The following is a 16,117-nucleotide window of genomic DNA, read 5'->3' as shown; positions in this document are numbered from 1 at the left end:
CATCGCCATATTGGCGTATCACCCGGCGTGACGGTATGGGGTGCCATTGGTTACACGTCTCGGTCATCTCTCGTTAGCATTGACGGCACTTTGAACAGTGGACGTTACATCTTAGATGTGTTACAACTTGTGACTCTATCCTTCATTCGATCCCTGCGAAACCCTACATTTCAGCAGAATAATGCACGACCGCATGTTGCAGGTCCTGTACGGGCCTTTCTGGATACAGAAAATGTTCGACTGCTGCCCTGTCCAGAACATTCTCCAGATATCTCACCAATTGAAAACGTCTGATAAATGGTGGTCGAGCAACTGGCTCGTCACAATACGCCAGTCACTACTCTTGATGAACTGTGGTATCGTGTTGAAGCTGCATGGACAGCTGTACCTGTACACGCCATCCAAGCTCTGTTTGACTCAATGCCCAGGCGTATCGAGGACGTTATTACGGCTAGAGGTGGTTGTTCTGGGTGATGATTTATCAGGATCTATGAATCCAAACTGCGTAAAAATTAATCACATGTCAGTTCTAGTGTATTATATTTGTGCAATGAATACCCGTTTATCATCGGCATTTCTTCTTAGTGTAGCAATTTTAATGGCCAGTGGTGTAGCTACATCAACCACTTTGCGTGCGTGCACACTTGCAGCTTTGACGACACCTGTTTTTGAAATGTTGCTTGGCTTGTGCCAAATGCCATCAAATACTGCACGAAGTTCTCTTTCATTGTCACAGTCTATGTTTTCCAAGATGCTGCGTCCACTGCAACTTCCACACATTCATTGGCAACATCTTAGACTGCAGATCGTAATACATAAATATAATTGGTAAATTTTGATGGAGAAGAGGCAGATTCATTACCTCACACAATTTATCTCCGGATGTCTTTCCCTTTTCAAAGGAGCACAGGCCACACAATAGTTTAATATTGAAAAATTAAATTTGTTGTAAGTGTCAGCTGTAATATGACGTGAAGGAAAAAGTACATAAATTATACTTTCAATATTTACAAATTAATTTTAGCTCTTTGGCTATTCAACTGGCCGGTGTGGCCGAGCGGTTCTAGGAGCTTCAGTTTGGAACCGCGCGACCGCTACGGTCGCAGGTTCGAATCCTGCCTCGGGCATGGATGTGTGTGATGTACTTAGGTTAGTTAGGTTTAAGTATTTCTAAGTTCTAGGGGACTGATGACCTCAGACGTTAAGTGCCATAGCGCTCAGAGCCATTTGAACCATTTTTTTAGCTATCCCTGTATGTTTGTTTATTTCTAGTTTCATTCTTCCGCTTTAACTTTCTTTGCACAACACCGAGTTCATCAAAACACTGGATAAAATAGAAATACCAACGTTTTAAAACTCTTTACTGCCCTTATTTATATTGTTACGTTGATTCATTTCATTGTTTAGTTTGTTTTGGAAAGCACTTCCTTTGGGTGTGACAGTAGGCATAGTGAGTTTAAGAGGCGCTGGTGAAAAAAGAGATGGTAAATTGGCTTATCACTGTTATTATACTTTTTTCTTCATTGAAATCGGTGTTTAAGTACTCTATTATTTTCGCAACTCATTTTATAATTAGTAAAATCAACCACTTCCTCACAGTAATAATAACACGTTATCACCACGAACCACGTGTGTAAAGACAAATATACTGAACAAAAGATAGAAATGAATGTAGAATCTCATGAAGCTTACACAAAAAATATCCTACGTCAGCTTCATATTTCGTACGAACAGCGGCAAATTTGAAGGGACTCACTAGCACAAAACTTCTCCGCTTAAAGATAAGGTTGTGGCGATATTGGCGTCTAAAAAAATGTTCTTGTGCAAGATTCAAAAAATAAATTACAAAACGTATAGTGCCGGTATAACCAAGATTTGACCACTATTTTAGACATCAAATTATAGACTTTCAGAACAAAGAATAATAATAATAATAATAATAATAATAAACTCTCTCAAATAGATAAAAATATATTCTAAACTGTTGCCAGTTTTTGGCGTTTTTTGTCATCTTCAGTGGCGAGTTCGGCCTTAGTCGCCGCAGTGGCCTACCAGCAGCCACATTTTTTGTCAAAGACTATACATACCATTTCCCCGCCAGAAAACTGATGTCTTCCCACTCACCCAATACATGCCCTCATCCGACTTTATAGCACAACGGCCTGCAGTCAGAACTTTTTGTGCAGTGATAAGTGTGCCGCTACAAAGGTGATTGTTCGATTCACTGGTTTTCCATTGCAGGGATACCACATATGGGAAGCTGTCTGTGAACAAACAGAAAAAATTCATGATTTAAATGCCACTTGTTGTGCTGTGCTTATGTTGTGAAAGTCATCTCCCTGTGATGCATTCTGCACTATTGGGGTGGTTAGGTACTTCATCAAAGAGTGAAACCGGTTCTAGTAATGTAAGATGGTGTTTCTGCGAGAAGCCTAGTAAGATTTGTGAGAAGGTACTTTAAGTGCTTGTTTGCTTGGTGGCAAAGGGACTTCGACTTCTGGAAGCTCCAGATCAATCCGCAAAGCCCGCCCCCCCCCCCCCCCCCATCCTCCGTTTGCAGCGGTGGTTACGGAATAGTGAGTCTGCTGATGTGTTGGAGGTTTTATCGAGAGCTCGCCGAAGGTGGAGGCCAGGAATTTTGACGGTGGTTGGGATTGTTGGCTGGGAGGCACAGACAGCAACTATGGTGGTATTAATTGGCTGCTTGCTCCTTGATCTGGGCTGGACTTGTGATGGGCATATTTTTAGAGCTTCTTTTAGCACCAAACAATACTACACCAGTTTAAGGGTTAACCAAAATGTAGAGTAAATTTTTAACTATTCAGTGACTAATTTTTTTAAATTTATCTAATGTCTTAATGTAAATGAAAAGGCTATGTAATACAGTATGTTGCATGAATTTGTTATATAACTGTGTAAATGGAATTGTGTGTAACGTCTGTGAATTCTCTCACTTTGGTGCAGCAGAGGAAAATTACGGCATGATCAGTGCATTTAATGAAGAAGTAGAAAGTGAATTAAACCACTCAGGAATGTTAAGCTGCGCTAAAGGAAATTTCTGACAGTTTATAGAAATATATATTTTATCCTGTTAGAAGAAGAAGTTTTCCGAATAGCAACCAGTGCGAGGTGAGATGCGATGAGAAGAATTCGAAGCATTGAAGTGAAGGATTCTTGGTCGGGCTTCGGAAATGTTCTAGAGAATGGGCACAGGCGCCGAGTTAATTAGTGAAAAATCGATTAATGGTAGATGAATAGAGAACTGCGACACAGAAATTTTTCAAGAGGCAGCATGGAGGAAAAGACGTGCTACTAAAGTTTACGATGCATCGAGAATCATAGAACCAGTAACAATCTCGCCAAGAAGACTCAAGTACATCATAGCTTCTCTTTCATTCCGAACAATTTCTTCTGTCTTATTTTAAATAAGAGAAGATATAGTGAATTTCGCCCGTTGTATCGTCTATGTGATGAGCAGAGACTGACTTGCCATTTAAATGTATAACCACGCAGTCGTTCGTTGTTGAGAGTGCAAAACGCTCTCTGCTATATTTACAATCCTCATTTTTTCAAATCCTACATTTTCTCTTTATCAGTATAAAAAACATTTACAGTATGTGTTCTACAAAATGATTACGCGTCTGAGATGTAACGGAAATTTATTTTGTATTTTTGAGAACAATTTTTTTCATTGTCGAGATAGCACCCACCATCTTTTCTTGGCTCAGCGATCGGCAAAAACAGTTTGGCACACCAACACAACATCCAACTCAGCAACGACGACACCGTGTGAGATAAGTGAATATTCCAGCGATTTACACAGAAATGAGCTTCGTCTCAGGAATACATGAAGACAGAATCATAACAGGCTGTCACGTAGGAACGTAAATGAGAAAAAAACAGGAAAATCAAATTACTTAACTAAAGCTGCAAACATACTGCTTAAACGGTGTGGGGAAACGTTACTACTTATGTATTAAACACCATATGTTCCTTTCAGTTACTTCACCTAATAATATTGAATTATTTAAGCGGTTTTAGGTTCACTAAAAATGTTTGGGAGTCACTTTATATAGTACGATAGTAAAGTTGTTTTGAAGCTTGACTGTTTCACATATATCAATACTTTAACAAATCATGTTTATTACTAATCTCAGTCAGTATATGTTAAAGGGAATAAACACTCATGTGATTCTGATGTATACAGGGTGAGTCACTAACTATTGCCACCAAGAATAACTCCGAAAGTACTATAGGAGCGGGAATGTTTCTGGGACAAAAGTTGCATGGGCCAACGGGGGCCATAATAAGACGTTAGTTTTTTGTTGCTAGGTGCGGTCGCATCAGAGATACGAAGGTCAACTTTTTTTTAACTAGGATTCTATAGTTTGGTACTTATTTCCTGAATTTCCTGATAGCGGCTATCGAAACGAACCCAATGATGCGTGACAGTAAGGTCTTTGAGGGTCAACGAAGGTCACAAAGGTGGCACGAACGTCCATTTACAGAAAGTGTTCCAACTGATAACCATTGGAATCAATGCAGTGCTGCAATCTTCTTATCATGGATTGAGTGGTATTCCTTATCACACCGGCACTTATTGAAGCACACGCTCTGACAATTCTCTCTCGCATATCTTCAGGTGTAGTTGGAACGCCTTTATAAACAATGTCTCTTACGAATCCCCACAAGTAAAAATCAAGACGCGTCAAGTCAGGTGAACGAGCCGGCCACGACAAATCTCCTCCGTCTACAATCCAATCGATTTGGGAATCGTCTCTGAAACTCATTTGTAGCCATCAGAGAAAAATGTGCCGGACACCCATCGTGTTGATACCACAGTATTTTCGTTGTTAGAATAACAGACCTAATGTTTCTCCCATGAATGTAATGTACTTCCTATCATTACGATTTCCTTCGATGAAACGGGGATCTATAATTTTGTCCTCCAGAATTTCACACCATACATTCACCAATCACGGTTTTTGGTGTGCAACTTGCCGCAACGAAGATGGATTTTTTGTTGCCCAGTAATACATGTTATGCAACTTAACATTTCCATTGACTGTGAATGTAACCTCGTCAGTAAATCAAATCAAATTAATAAATGTGTCATCCCTCTGAATCTGCAGTTGAGCCCTTCGGCAGAATTCAATGCGACGCGCACTATCTATACCAGTTAATTCTTGGTGGAGACTGGTACAGTAAGGACGATATTTATGGCGATGCAGAACACGAACAACACTACTCTGGCTCATGCTAAATACCCTTGCGATTTGACGCGAACACAAGGATCTCGAACCATTGTGGCAAGAGTACCAATTTCAGTTTCCTCTTTAGTAACTTTCCTTTGCCGGATATGTTTCCGATGCGTTGGAGATCCAGTTGTTCTCAATTTATCGTACACATATTTACACATATTTCAAATAGGTACCCCACTCATACCATTATAGTCGGTGGTGACTTTAATCTACCCTCGATATGTTGGAATAATTATACGTTTAAAGCCGGCGGTAGGCATAAAACATCATCTGAAATTGTACCGAGTTCAAGAGCCCAGTCGAAGCGTAAATGGCTACGAAAGCATACTTCACCTCTCAGCAACAAATAATCCTGGAAAAATAGTATCGTGACGAATATAGGGGTTAGCGACCAAAAGGCAGTAGCTGTTAGGCTGTATACCGTAACTCCTACAACCATCAAAAAGAAACTCGGAGTATATATATTTAATAAAGCTGATAAAAATGATCTTAACGCCTTTTTAAGGGAAAGTCTGCACTCCTTCCGATCTGATCATGTAAGCGTAGAAAAGTTGTGGATTGATTTCAAAGAGATAGCATCGACAGCAATTGAGAGATTTATGCCACATAAATTAATATGTGATAGCACTGATCCCCCATGGTACACAAAACGGATCAGATCGCTGCTGCAGAAGCAGCGAAAAATGCAAGCGAAATTTAAAAGAATCAAAATACCCAAGACTGGCAAAGTTGTGCGGAAGTTCGAAATATAGCGCGTACTTCAATGCGAGATTCTTTCAATAATTTCCACAACGAAACTCTGTCTCGAAATCTGGCAGAAAACCCAAAGAGATTCTGGTCATACATAAACCACAGCAGTGGCAAGACGCAATCAGTACCTACACTGCGCGATAACAACAGTGATGGCACTGATGACAGTGCCACTAAAGCAGAGTTATTAAACACGATATTCCGAAGGCCCTTCACCAAAGAAGACGAAGTAAATATTCCTGAAGTCCAATGAAGAACACCAGCCAAGATGAGAAACATAGAAATAGATATCCTCGGGGTCGCAAAGCAGTTTAAATCACTTAATTAAAGCAAGGCTTCCGGTCCAGATTGTGTACCAGTCAGGTTCCTCTCAGAGAAGCTGATACGATAGCTCCATATTTAGCAATAATATACAACCGCTAGCTCACAGAAAGATCCGTACCTAAAGACTGGATAATTGCTCAAGTCACACAAATACCCAAAAAGAGAAGTAGGAGTAACCCGTTGAATTACAGGCTCATATCACTAACGTCAATTTGCAGTAGGGTTTTGGAACACATAGTGTAATCGAACATTACGAGGTACAAAATGATTTATTGACAAGTAGTCAGCACGGATTCAGAAAATATCGTTCTTGCGAAACACTCAGGAAGTAATGAGTGCTATCGACAGGTGATGTCAAATTGATTCCATATTTTTAGATTTCCGGACGGCTTTCGACACCGTTCCTCGCAAGCGCCTTATAACCAAACGGCATGCCTATGGAATATCGCCTCGGTTGTGTGACTGGATTCGTGATTTCCTGTCAGAAAGGTCACAGTTCGTAGTAATAGACGAGAAATCATCGAGTAAAAAGAGAAATAATATCCAGCGTTCCCAAAGGAGGTGTTATAGTCCCCCTATATTTCCTGGTCTATATTAACGACATAGGAGACAATCTCAGTAGCCGTCTTAGTTTGTTTGCAGATGATGCTGTCATTTACCGTCTTGTAGAGTCATCAGATGACCAAAACGAATTGCAAAATGATTTAGGTAAGATATCTATGTGGTGCGAAAAGTGGCAATTGACCCTGAATAAAGAAAAGTGTAAAGTTATTCACATGAGTACTAAAAGAAAACGGTTAAATTTCGATTACGCGTTAAGTCACACAAATCTGAAGGCTATAAATCCAACTAAATAGTTAGGAATTACGATTACATATAGCCTAAATTGGAGCGAACACATGGATAATGTTGTGGGAGAGCCAACCAAAGACTGCGATTCATTGTCAGAACACTTACAAGGTGCAACAGGTCTGCTAAAGAGATTGCTTACACCACGCTTGTCCGCTCTATTCTGGAGTATTGCTGTGCGGTGTGGAACCCGAATCAGATGGGACTGACGGATGACGTCGAAAAAGTACAAAGAAGTTCAGTTCGCTTTGTATTATTGCGAAGTCGGAGAGATAGTGCCACAGACATGATACGTGAAATGGAGTGGCAATCATTAAAAAAAAGGCGTTTTTCGTTGCGATGGGATCTTCTCATGAAATTTCACCAGTTTTCTCCTCCGACTGCCAAAACATTCTGTTGGCACCCACCTACATAGCGAGACATGATCATCACGACAAAATAAGAGAAATCAAGGATCGCACAGAAAAATTTAAGTGCTCATTTTTCTGCGCACAGTTCGAGAGTGGAACGGTAGAGAGACAGCTTGAAGGTGGTTCATTGAACCCTCTGCCAGGCACTTTATTGTGAATAGCAGAGTAATCACGTAGACGTAGATGTAGATGTGGATGTAAATGTACGACGTGTAGGGTGGGTACGTTAAGGATACTTTTCAACGTATGTGTTTCTAGCTCTCACTGAATTATTTTGGCATTCTCCGTAAATCTGAAGCATATAGACTAGTTCTTCGAACTAATACATAACTCACATTCGCTTGATTCGACGATGTAAGTCTTACCGTTCCTATTAGTGTTGTATTGCAAAACCGTCGAATGGTGTTTACATGTTAATGGCACGGATAAGCCGCATTCAGCGAGTATTTACTATTTGCGCGATATACGACAGAGAAATGTCAGAGCGTGTGCTCCGATAAGTGTCGAACTGACAAGGAATACCATTCAATCCATGATATGAAGATTGAACAGTAGGTGCGAAAGACTGCATTCTTGTCTTAGACCCTTTCTAATACGAGCACTTCGTTCTGGATCTTTTGCTTCTTTTCTCTCTTGGTTCTTGTAGATATTGTATGTCACTCGTCTTCACTTATAGCTTGCTGCTATTTTTTGCAGAATATTGAACAGCATGCATCAGTTTAGTTTGTCGAATGGTTTGTCCACGTCAATAAATCCTTTGAATTTCTCTCGATTTTCCTTTCCTTTCGCTAGTATCATCAAGCGCACCCATAGGAGTGCCTCTCTGCTGCCTTCACCTTTACTAAAGGCAAATTGATCGTTATCTACCAGTTCCTCAAGTTTATTTTCCATCCTTATGTATTTTACTTTTGTCAGGAACTTAGATGCAAGAGCTGTTAAGCCGATCGTGAGAGCTCCCCTTTGGCCGAGCGGTTCTAGGCACCTCAGTCAGGAACTGCGTGCCTGCTACGGTCGCAGGTTGGAGTCCTGCCTCGGGCATGGACGTTTGTGATGTCCTTAGGTTAGTTAGGTTTAAGTAGTTTCTAAGTCTAGGGGACTGATGACCTCAGATGTTAAGTCCCATATTCCTTAGAGCCGTTTAAACCACCGATCGTGCGATATTTCTCACACTTATCTTCTCTGGCTGTCTTCGGAAATGAGTAGATGATATCCTTGAGAAACCCTCGTAGATTCTACGAAAGAACTTGAATAATCGTCTGGTTGCCAGTTTCCCCCAATGATTTTAGAAATTCTGATGGAATATTATCTATTCCTTCTGTCTTATTTAATCTCAAGTCTTCCAAAGCTCTTTTTGACTCTAAAACAAATTTTACGTCTCTTCCTTGTCGACTATAATTTCTTCTTCTACCACGTACCAGACAATACCTCCCACCACAGAAGCATTCAGTGTACTCTTCTCTCGTATCCGCTCTCTCCTCTGCCTTTAAAAGTGGGATTCCCATTGAGCTCTTAATGTGTCTATCCTTGCTTTTAATTTAACCGAAGGTTGTTCTAACTTATCTGTATGCTGAGTATGTCCATCAGACGATCATTTCATTTTACATTTCTTCACATTTTTCCTGCAGTCTAGGATTCCCTGTTCTTTCTATTTATTTCATGCCTGAATGATTTATATTGCTGTATTCCTGCCTTTCCTTGAATTTTTTTTATTCCTCCTTTCGTAGATCAACGAATTTCTTCTGCTACCCAAGATTTCTTCGCATATGGCTTCATAGTACCTTTGTTTTTCTTTCCAAAATCTATGATTGCCCTTTTTAGAGACGTCCACTCCTCTTCAACTGAACTGCCTACTGTGCTGTTCCTTATCGCAGTATCCACATCTTTATAGAACTTCAAACGTGTCTCGTCTTTCCTCAGTACTTTAGTATCCCTCTACTTTGCACACTGATTCTCCGTACGATTCTCTTAAAGTTCGACCTACTCTTCCTCATTATTAAATTGTGATTTGAGTCTACATATGCTACTTGGCACACATTACAGTCAGGTATCTCATTTCGAAATATCTGTCTGAATCTTCCAGCATCTCCAGGCGTTTTCCGAATAGTTCTCCTCCCCTTCTGATTTTTGAACTGTGTATTTGCTATTACGAGCTAAAATTTCTCCTCTCTCAGAACTGCAACGAAGCCCATATTCTCCCATAACTCTTTCTTATAGTCCTTCGCCTTCAACCGTTTGTCAATACCCCATGATTATTAGGCTGTCGTCTCCCTTTACATACTTAATTACCTGATCTACACCCTCCAATATTTCCGCTTTCTGTTCGTCTTCTGCTTCAGACGATGGCACGTATGCCTGAAGAATTGTTGGCGACGTTGGTTTACAGTGGAATCTAATGAGGACAGCTCCATCACTGAACTATTCACAGTAACTTTCCCTCTGCCTTATGTTACTATCCCCAACAAATTCTAATCCTGGTATAGCTTTCTTTGCTGACGTAGATATTACCCTACATGCGTCTGACTAGAAATTGTTATTTCCTTACCAGTTCACTTCACAGACCACCACAACATCTAGCTCGAGCCTTAACATTTCCCTTTTCATGTTTTCTAGCTTCCCTACCATGTCAAACATTCTGATAATCGACTCCTCGACTAGCAGAGTTTTATTCGTAATTGTTTATTCCACCTTTTTCTCACGGTCGCCTCCCTATTGATAGTCCCTTCAGGGAGATCTTAATGAGGCAATAATCCGGTGTCTTTTGCCGAAGGATAGAGCAACATGACACTTTTTCAATTGCAGGGCACATGCTGTATGAATACGTATTACTTGTCTTGAATGCAGTGGTTTCCATTGCATTCTGCATCCTCATGTCGTTGATCATTACTGATTCTTCCGACTTTTAGGGCAGATTCACACCCAAAGGGCAAGAGAATGCCCCTAATCTCTGTTCACTGCTCCATCCTCTCTGACAGGGCCGTTGGCAGGATCACGTCTTTTGGAATTGAGCTACCGCTACGGTCGCAGGTTCGAATCCTGCCTCGGGCATGGATGTGTGTGATGTCCTTAGGTTAGTTAGGTTTAAGTAGTTCTCAGTTCTAGGGGACTGATGACCTAAGATGTTAAGGCCCATAGTGCTCAGAGCCATTTTGAACCATTTCGAACCATCACGTCTTTTGCTGGAAGTCCTCGACAGTCGTTACTAATAACCTTTATTCAAAACATAAGCAATGGCTAGGTTCGGCACTGAGACGTAGGATATTTTATTTACTATTCGGAGACGCTACCCATAGACCGCTTTTCTTTCTCTAATTTTTGCATTATTTCTTTGTTTTCTTTTTTTCAATACTTGCAACTCTTAATTATATCCTGCTTGCAGAAATTGTCTTACGGTTTCTTCCAGATTCCGGAAGTAACTCGTCGTGGTAGAATATGAACTTCATCATGAAATACCTAGAAATAACATTTTCATATAAATGAATGAAGTAAAGTAAAGTAAGTATTTTTAAAGGTTTAAGAGTGTTCACAAAAATACTTCGGTGGCCTTACTTTTTGAAAAAGCCTTCATTAAAAATTTAAGAGATATACAATACGCTATGTAAATTTACTCTGGAAGACAACAGCAAAGAAAATGTCTTTTACAAATTTATAATAGTCACTCCATGTGAAGCAAGGTTTAAAACATCTTGGAAAAGAAACCACAGGGCAAAGACTCTGTATGAGAAATGTTGGGACTTTTCCTCAAAAAAAGTAATAGGACTCTTCTTAAACAGTAAGGAAAAAACCGAAACTTGAGTGTATGTTAAGGAGCGAGATTTTCCAAAACGTGCTTACAAATTCTTCTGTTTTAACGTGTTTTGCAGCCTCACAGAAATGCTAGTCCGGTCGTATTATATTTTGTAGTAGCACTGCTGAAGGCACCGTGTGAGTAATGTGCGCCAGTTTCTTACGAAACCACGATCACGTTTTCGTTTGCTCGGCACACACGAAACGAGAGTTTCTTGTAGATTCACTTAGTCCAATACGGATCTGGTGCTATTCCGAATCGAAATACTTTCTCTCGAGTCTCCATTTTGTCGATGACAACGTCATAACATTGCGACCTGACCTTGATGGGCAGAAAAGATTGATGTATATTAGTCCATACATGGGCCCAACTCATTCTAGCATGGACGATTTGTCTTGGATGGAGGGTACACAGGAGATTACAGCTCAGTCTGCCTGCCCGACAGGTTAGGAGCAACTGCTGAAAGACATACATGCAGCGAACGCAGGTGCGGATTCTGGGACTCGATAGAATGCTCACAACAGGACACTTAAGAGACTCAGGGAACTGAATAACATTATTTATTTGCATTCAGACTAATCATTATGCTGAAGGCTATTTTTAAGCATTACAAAAAGCAAAGGTTTCCACTAGCTGGACAACAAAAGTTATTGTCTTAGTTCGTGGGGTGAGAGCTAATAGAGGTAGCAATCACTAGCAGCATTGCAAAGTACGAATCTTGAGGAAGCGAGGAAAACGGAATTGCTGGAACTTACCCGAGGCTGGCGACGAGCGATAAGGAGTTGGAGCCTCAACGGTCTGACTGAGGACTTCTCTGAATATATAAAAAAAACCATGAGTTTTTAAAGGATTGTAGCCGTGATTATTTCTCCCCTTCTAAAGGGTGGTCCATTGATAGCGACGGGCCAAATATCTCACGAAATAAGCATCAAACGAAAAAACTACAAAGAACGAAACTCGTCTAGCTTGAAGGGGGAAACCTGATAGTACTATGGCTGGCCCGCTAGATGGCACTGCCATAGGTCAAACGGATATCAACTGCGTTTTTTTATAAAGGAACATTACATATTCTTGTAGTATGTAAAGAAATACGAATGTTTTAGTTGGACCACTTTTTTCGTTTTGTGATAGATGGCGCTGTAATAGTCACAAACTTATAAGTACGTGGTATCACGTAATATTCCATCAGAGCGGACGGTATTTGCTTCGTGATACATTACCCGTGTTAAAATGGATCATATACCAATTGCGGAAAAGGTCGATATCGTGTGGTGGTGGTTGTTAGTGTTTAACGTCCCGTCGACAACGAGGTCATTAGAGACGGAGCGCAAGCTCGGGTGAGGGAAGGAATGGGAAGGAAATCGGCCGTGCCCTTTCAAAGGAACCATTCCGGCATTTGCCTGAAACGATTTAGGGAAATCACGGAAAACCTAAATCAGGGTGGCTGGAGACGGGATTGAACCGTCGTCCTCCCGAATTCGATATCGTGTTGATGTATGACTAATGTGATCAAAATGCCCTACGGGCGTGTGCATTGTAAGCTGCTCGGTATCCTGGACGACATCATCCAAGTGTCCCGACCGTAACTATCCGTTCGCCGGATAGTTCCGTTATTTAAGGAAACAGGAAGTGTTCGGCCACATGTTAAACGTCAACCACGACCAGCAACAAATGACGATGCCCAAGCAGGTGTTTTATCTGCTGTCGCGGCTAATCCAGACAACAGTAGCAGACAAATTGCGCGAGAATCGTGAATCTCAAAAACGTCGGTGTTGAGAATGCTACATCAACATCGATTGCACCAGTACCATATTTCAATGCACCAGGAATTGCATGGCGATGACTTTGAACGTCGTGTACAGTTCTGCCACTGGGCACAAGAGAAACTATGGGACGATGACAGATTTTTTGCACGCATTCTATTTGGCGACGAAGCGTCATTCACCAACGTAAACTGGCATAATTTGCACTATTGGGCAACGGAAAGTCCACGATGACTGCGACGAGTGGAACATCAGCGACCTTGGCGGGTTAATGTATGGTTCGGCATTATGGGAGGATGGATAATTGGCCCCCATTTTATTGATGGCAATCTCAATGGTCCAATGTGTGCTGATTTCTTACGTGATGTTCTATCTATGTTATTAAAAGATGTTTCACTGCATGGCAGAATGGCGATGTACTTCCAACATCATGGATGTCCGGCACATAGCTCGCATGCGGTTGAAGCGGTATTGAAAAGCATATTTCATGACAGGTGGATTGGTCGTCGAAGCACCATATCATGGCCCGCACGTTCACCGGATCTGAGGTCTCCGGATTTCTTTCTGTGGGGAAAGTTGAAGGATATTTGCTATCGTGATCCACCGACAGCGCCTAACAACATGCGTCAGCGCATTGTCAATGCATGTGCAAACATTACGGAAGGCGAACTACTCGCTGCTGAGAGGAATATCGTTACACGGATTGCGAAATGCTTTGAGGTTGACATACATAATTTCGAGCATTTATTGCATTAATGTGGTATTTACAGGTAATCATGCTGTAACAACATGCGTTCTCAGAAATGAGAAGTTCACAAAGGTACATGTATCACATTGGAACAACCGAAATAAAATGTTCAAATGTGCCTACGTTCTGTATTTTAATTTAAAAAACTTATGTGTTACCAACTGTTCGTCTAAAGTTGTGAGCTATATGTTTGTGACTATTACAGCGCCATCTGTCACAAAGCGAAAAAAGTGGTCCAACTAAAACATTCATATTTCTTTACGTACTACACGAAATGTAATAAAAAAGGGGGTTTCTATTTTTTAAAAACGCAGTTGATATCCGTTTGACCTATGGCAGCACCATCTAGCGGGCCAACCATATCGCCATTTGGTTTCCCCCTTCAAGCTAGAGAAGTTTCGTTCTTTGAATTTTTTTCGTTTGACGCTTATTTCGTGAGATATTTGGCCTGGTCACGATCGGTGGACCACCTTGTATAGTGGGCCCGCCAATCCACTGGCTCTTTACAGGCACCGGCCTATCTGACGTGGGGCCCTGTGCTTTCCTGGCACCCCTGTTCAACCACGAGCAGGTCCTGCCCCTCCTCCTACTCTGCGGGTAGGGATTTTTCTGCCTATTGCATTAACAACCACCATCTTTGGTAGCACCAGCGTTCAACTGAAAGCTAAACGTCACTGCTTTCGCTATTATGAGTAACTAAAACATTGTTCTACATATCACTTGGCCTCGCATTGAGGCCTCTAGTAAATGAGAGCTGCTGAAGCAGCTGTTTTACCCATTTCCCGTCTCACTCTAAGCTTGGCGGTGCAGTTTTCTGGGGCAAGTACGAGGCTTTCTGTCACCATCTTCTGCTATGACGCCTTACAACGGCGTCTAGGCGGTGGATGAAGTTATCAGTTAATCCTCCGATGTGAAAGTTCTCGCCCCGCGACAGTTTCCCAGAACGTCTGAAATCCGCAGGGCTCTTTCATTACTGTTTATCTCTGGTAATCTAGATGGTAACACTTCACCCGCCCTTTGCATTGTGCCTCTGATTTACCATTTTGGAATGCCCTAGCTGGCTGCTATCAGCCTTAAACTTAACATAGTCAATTCGTATCAGATCATTCGAAGACTCGTCTGTATAATACTGCTAATAGGCGAAAGTTGTCGTCACCAGTACAACAGGAATCAATATAGGAATTCCTGACATAAGGAGAGGGGTCTCTGGACGATAGATACACATTCAGGATGACAAAATTGCGGGTCTATAGTGGAGCATCAATGTTTCTGTGACAGTATTTTCTCTCGCTTGAAGGATGCGATATACGTTCTTTAGGAAAATGAAGCTATGGATGTCCGCCTATGGTAGCTGAGTGGTCAGCGCGACGGAATGTCATACCTAACGGCCCGGGTTCGATTCCCGGCTGGGTCGGAGATTTTTCTCCACTCAGGGACTGGGTGTTGCGTTGTCCTTATCATCATCATCATTTCATCCCCATCGACACACAAGTCGCCAGAAGTGGCGTCAACTCGAAAGATTTGCACCGGGCGAACGATCTACCCGACGGGAGGCCCTAGCCACACGGCATTTCCATTTCCAATCCATCGATTTCGTAAACCGCCTCCTCCGATTGTTGTTGGTACTACAGTCCAGAAGGGTACTTTAAACATATTTGCCGACCATATGGGCGACGCCCCGAGAAATAAGATCTGCTCTGCTGTTTTATACGATGTAGGATAGACGGGATGCTCTCTGTGGTAGTTTACGTCACTTCCGCAGTTCTGCAGCCTCATGCCGTTTTAGGGTCAGTTTCACTCCCCAACGGCAAGAGAGTGTCCTGAATCTCGGCCCGCTCCTCCATCCTCTTTGGCAAGGCCGGTGGCAGGACAAGAGTGGCTTTTTATGCCGGAAATCCTCAGCCGCATTGCTGTGATTTTTATTCAAAATTGAAGAAGTGAGCTGGTTCGAACCCGGGACCCACGATGCTGTAATTAATAGTCAAAGATGGTACCCATTCTTTTTTTTCATTTCGTTCAATATAGTTCGTTACGTTTGTTCTGTGCGGATGTCACATGGCGTCCGTTCAAGTTGATCATTGATTCCTTTACTCAGTATTTTTATTACAGGGGACAATCGACCCCTCTGACCGAACACGCTGAGCTACCGTGCCGGGGTCACTAGGCCACAGGTCCAGATGTGGTTGGTCTACATTCCCGGTTCTACATCGAAGTACGAGGCAGGCTAG

At 41.8% G+C, this 16,117-nt stretch overlaps 1 protein-coding gene across 2 annotated transcripts in view; it reads right to left on the bottom strand.

The window, feature by feature from the left end:
• The window catches only part of LOC126285078 (trypsin-like), a 160,887-nt gene that overhangs the window by 80,454 nt on the left and 64,316 nt on the right, over window positions 1–16,117 (bottom strand). For both annotated transcript variants that reach the window (XM_049984403.1, XM_049984410.1), the window contains exon 3: window positions 2,125–2,264. In XM_049984403.1, the coding sequence (XP_049840360.1) occupies window positions 2,125–2,264 (140 nt within the window). The remainder of the gene's footprint in view (window positions 1–2,124; window positions 2,265–16,117) is intronic.

This window comes from Schistocerca gregaria, chromosome 1 (assembly GCF_023897955.1).
Source record: "Schistocerca gregaria isolate iqSchGreg1 chromosome 1, iqSchGreg1.2, whole genome shotgun sequence".
In the NCBI taxonomy this organism is placed as follows: domain Eukaryota; kingdom Metazoa; phylum Arthropoda; class Insecta; order Orthoptera; family Acrididae; genus Schistocerca; species Schistocerca gregaria.
Note: the sequence above shows the minus strand (reverse complement) of the source record. Positions and strands in the feature narration are given on the sequence as shown.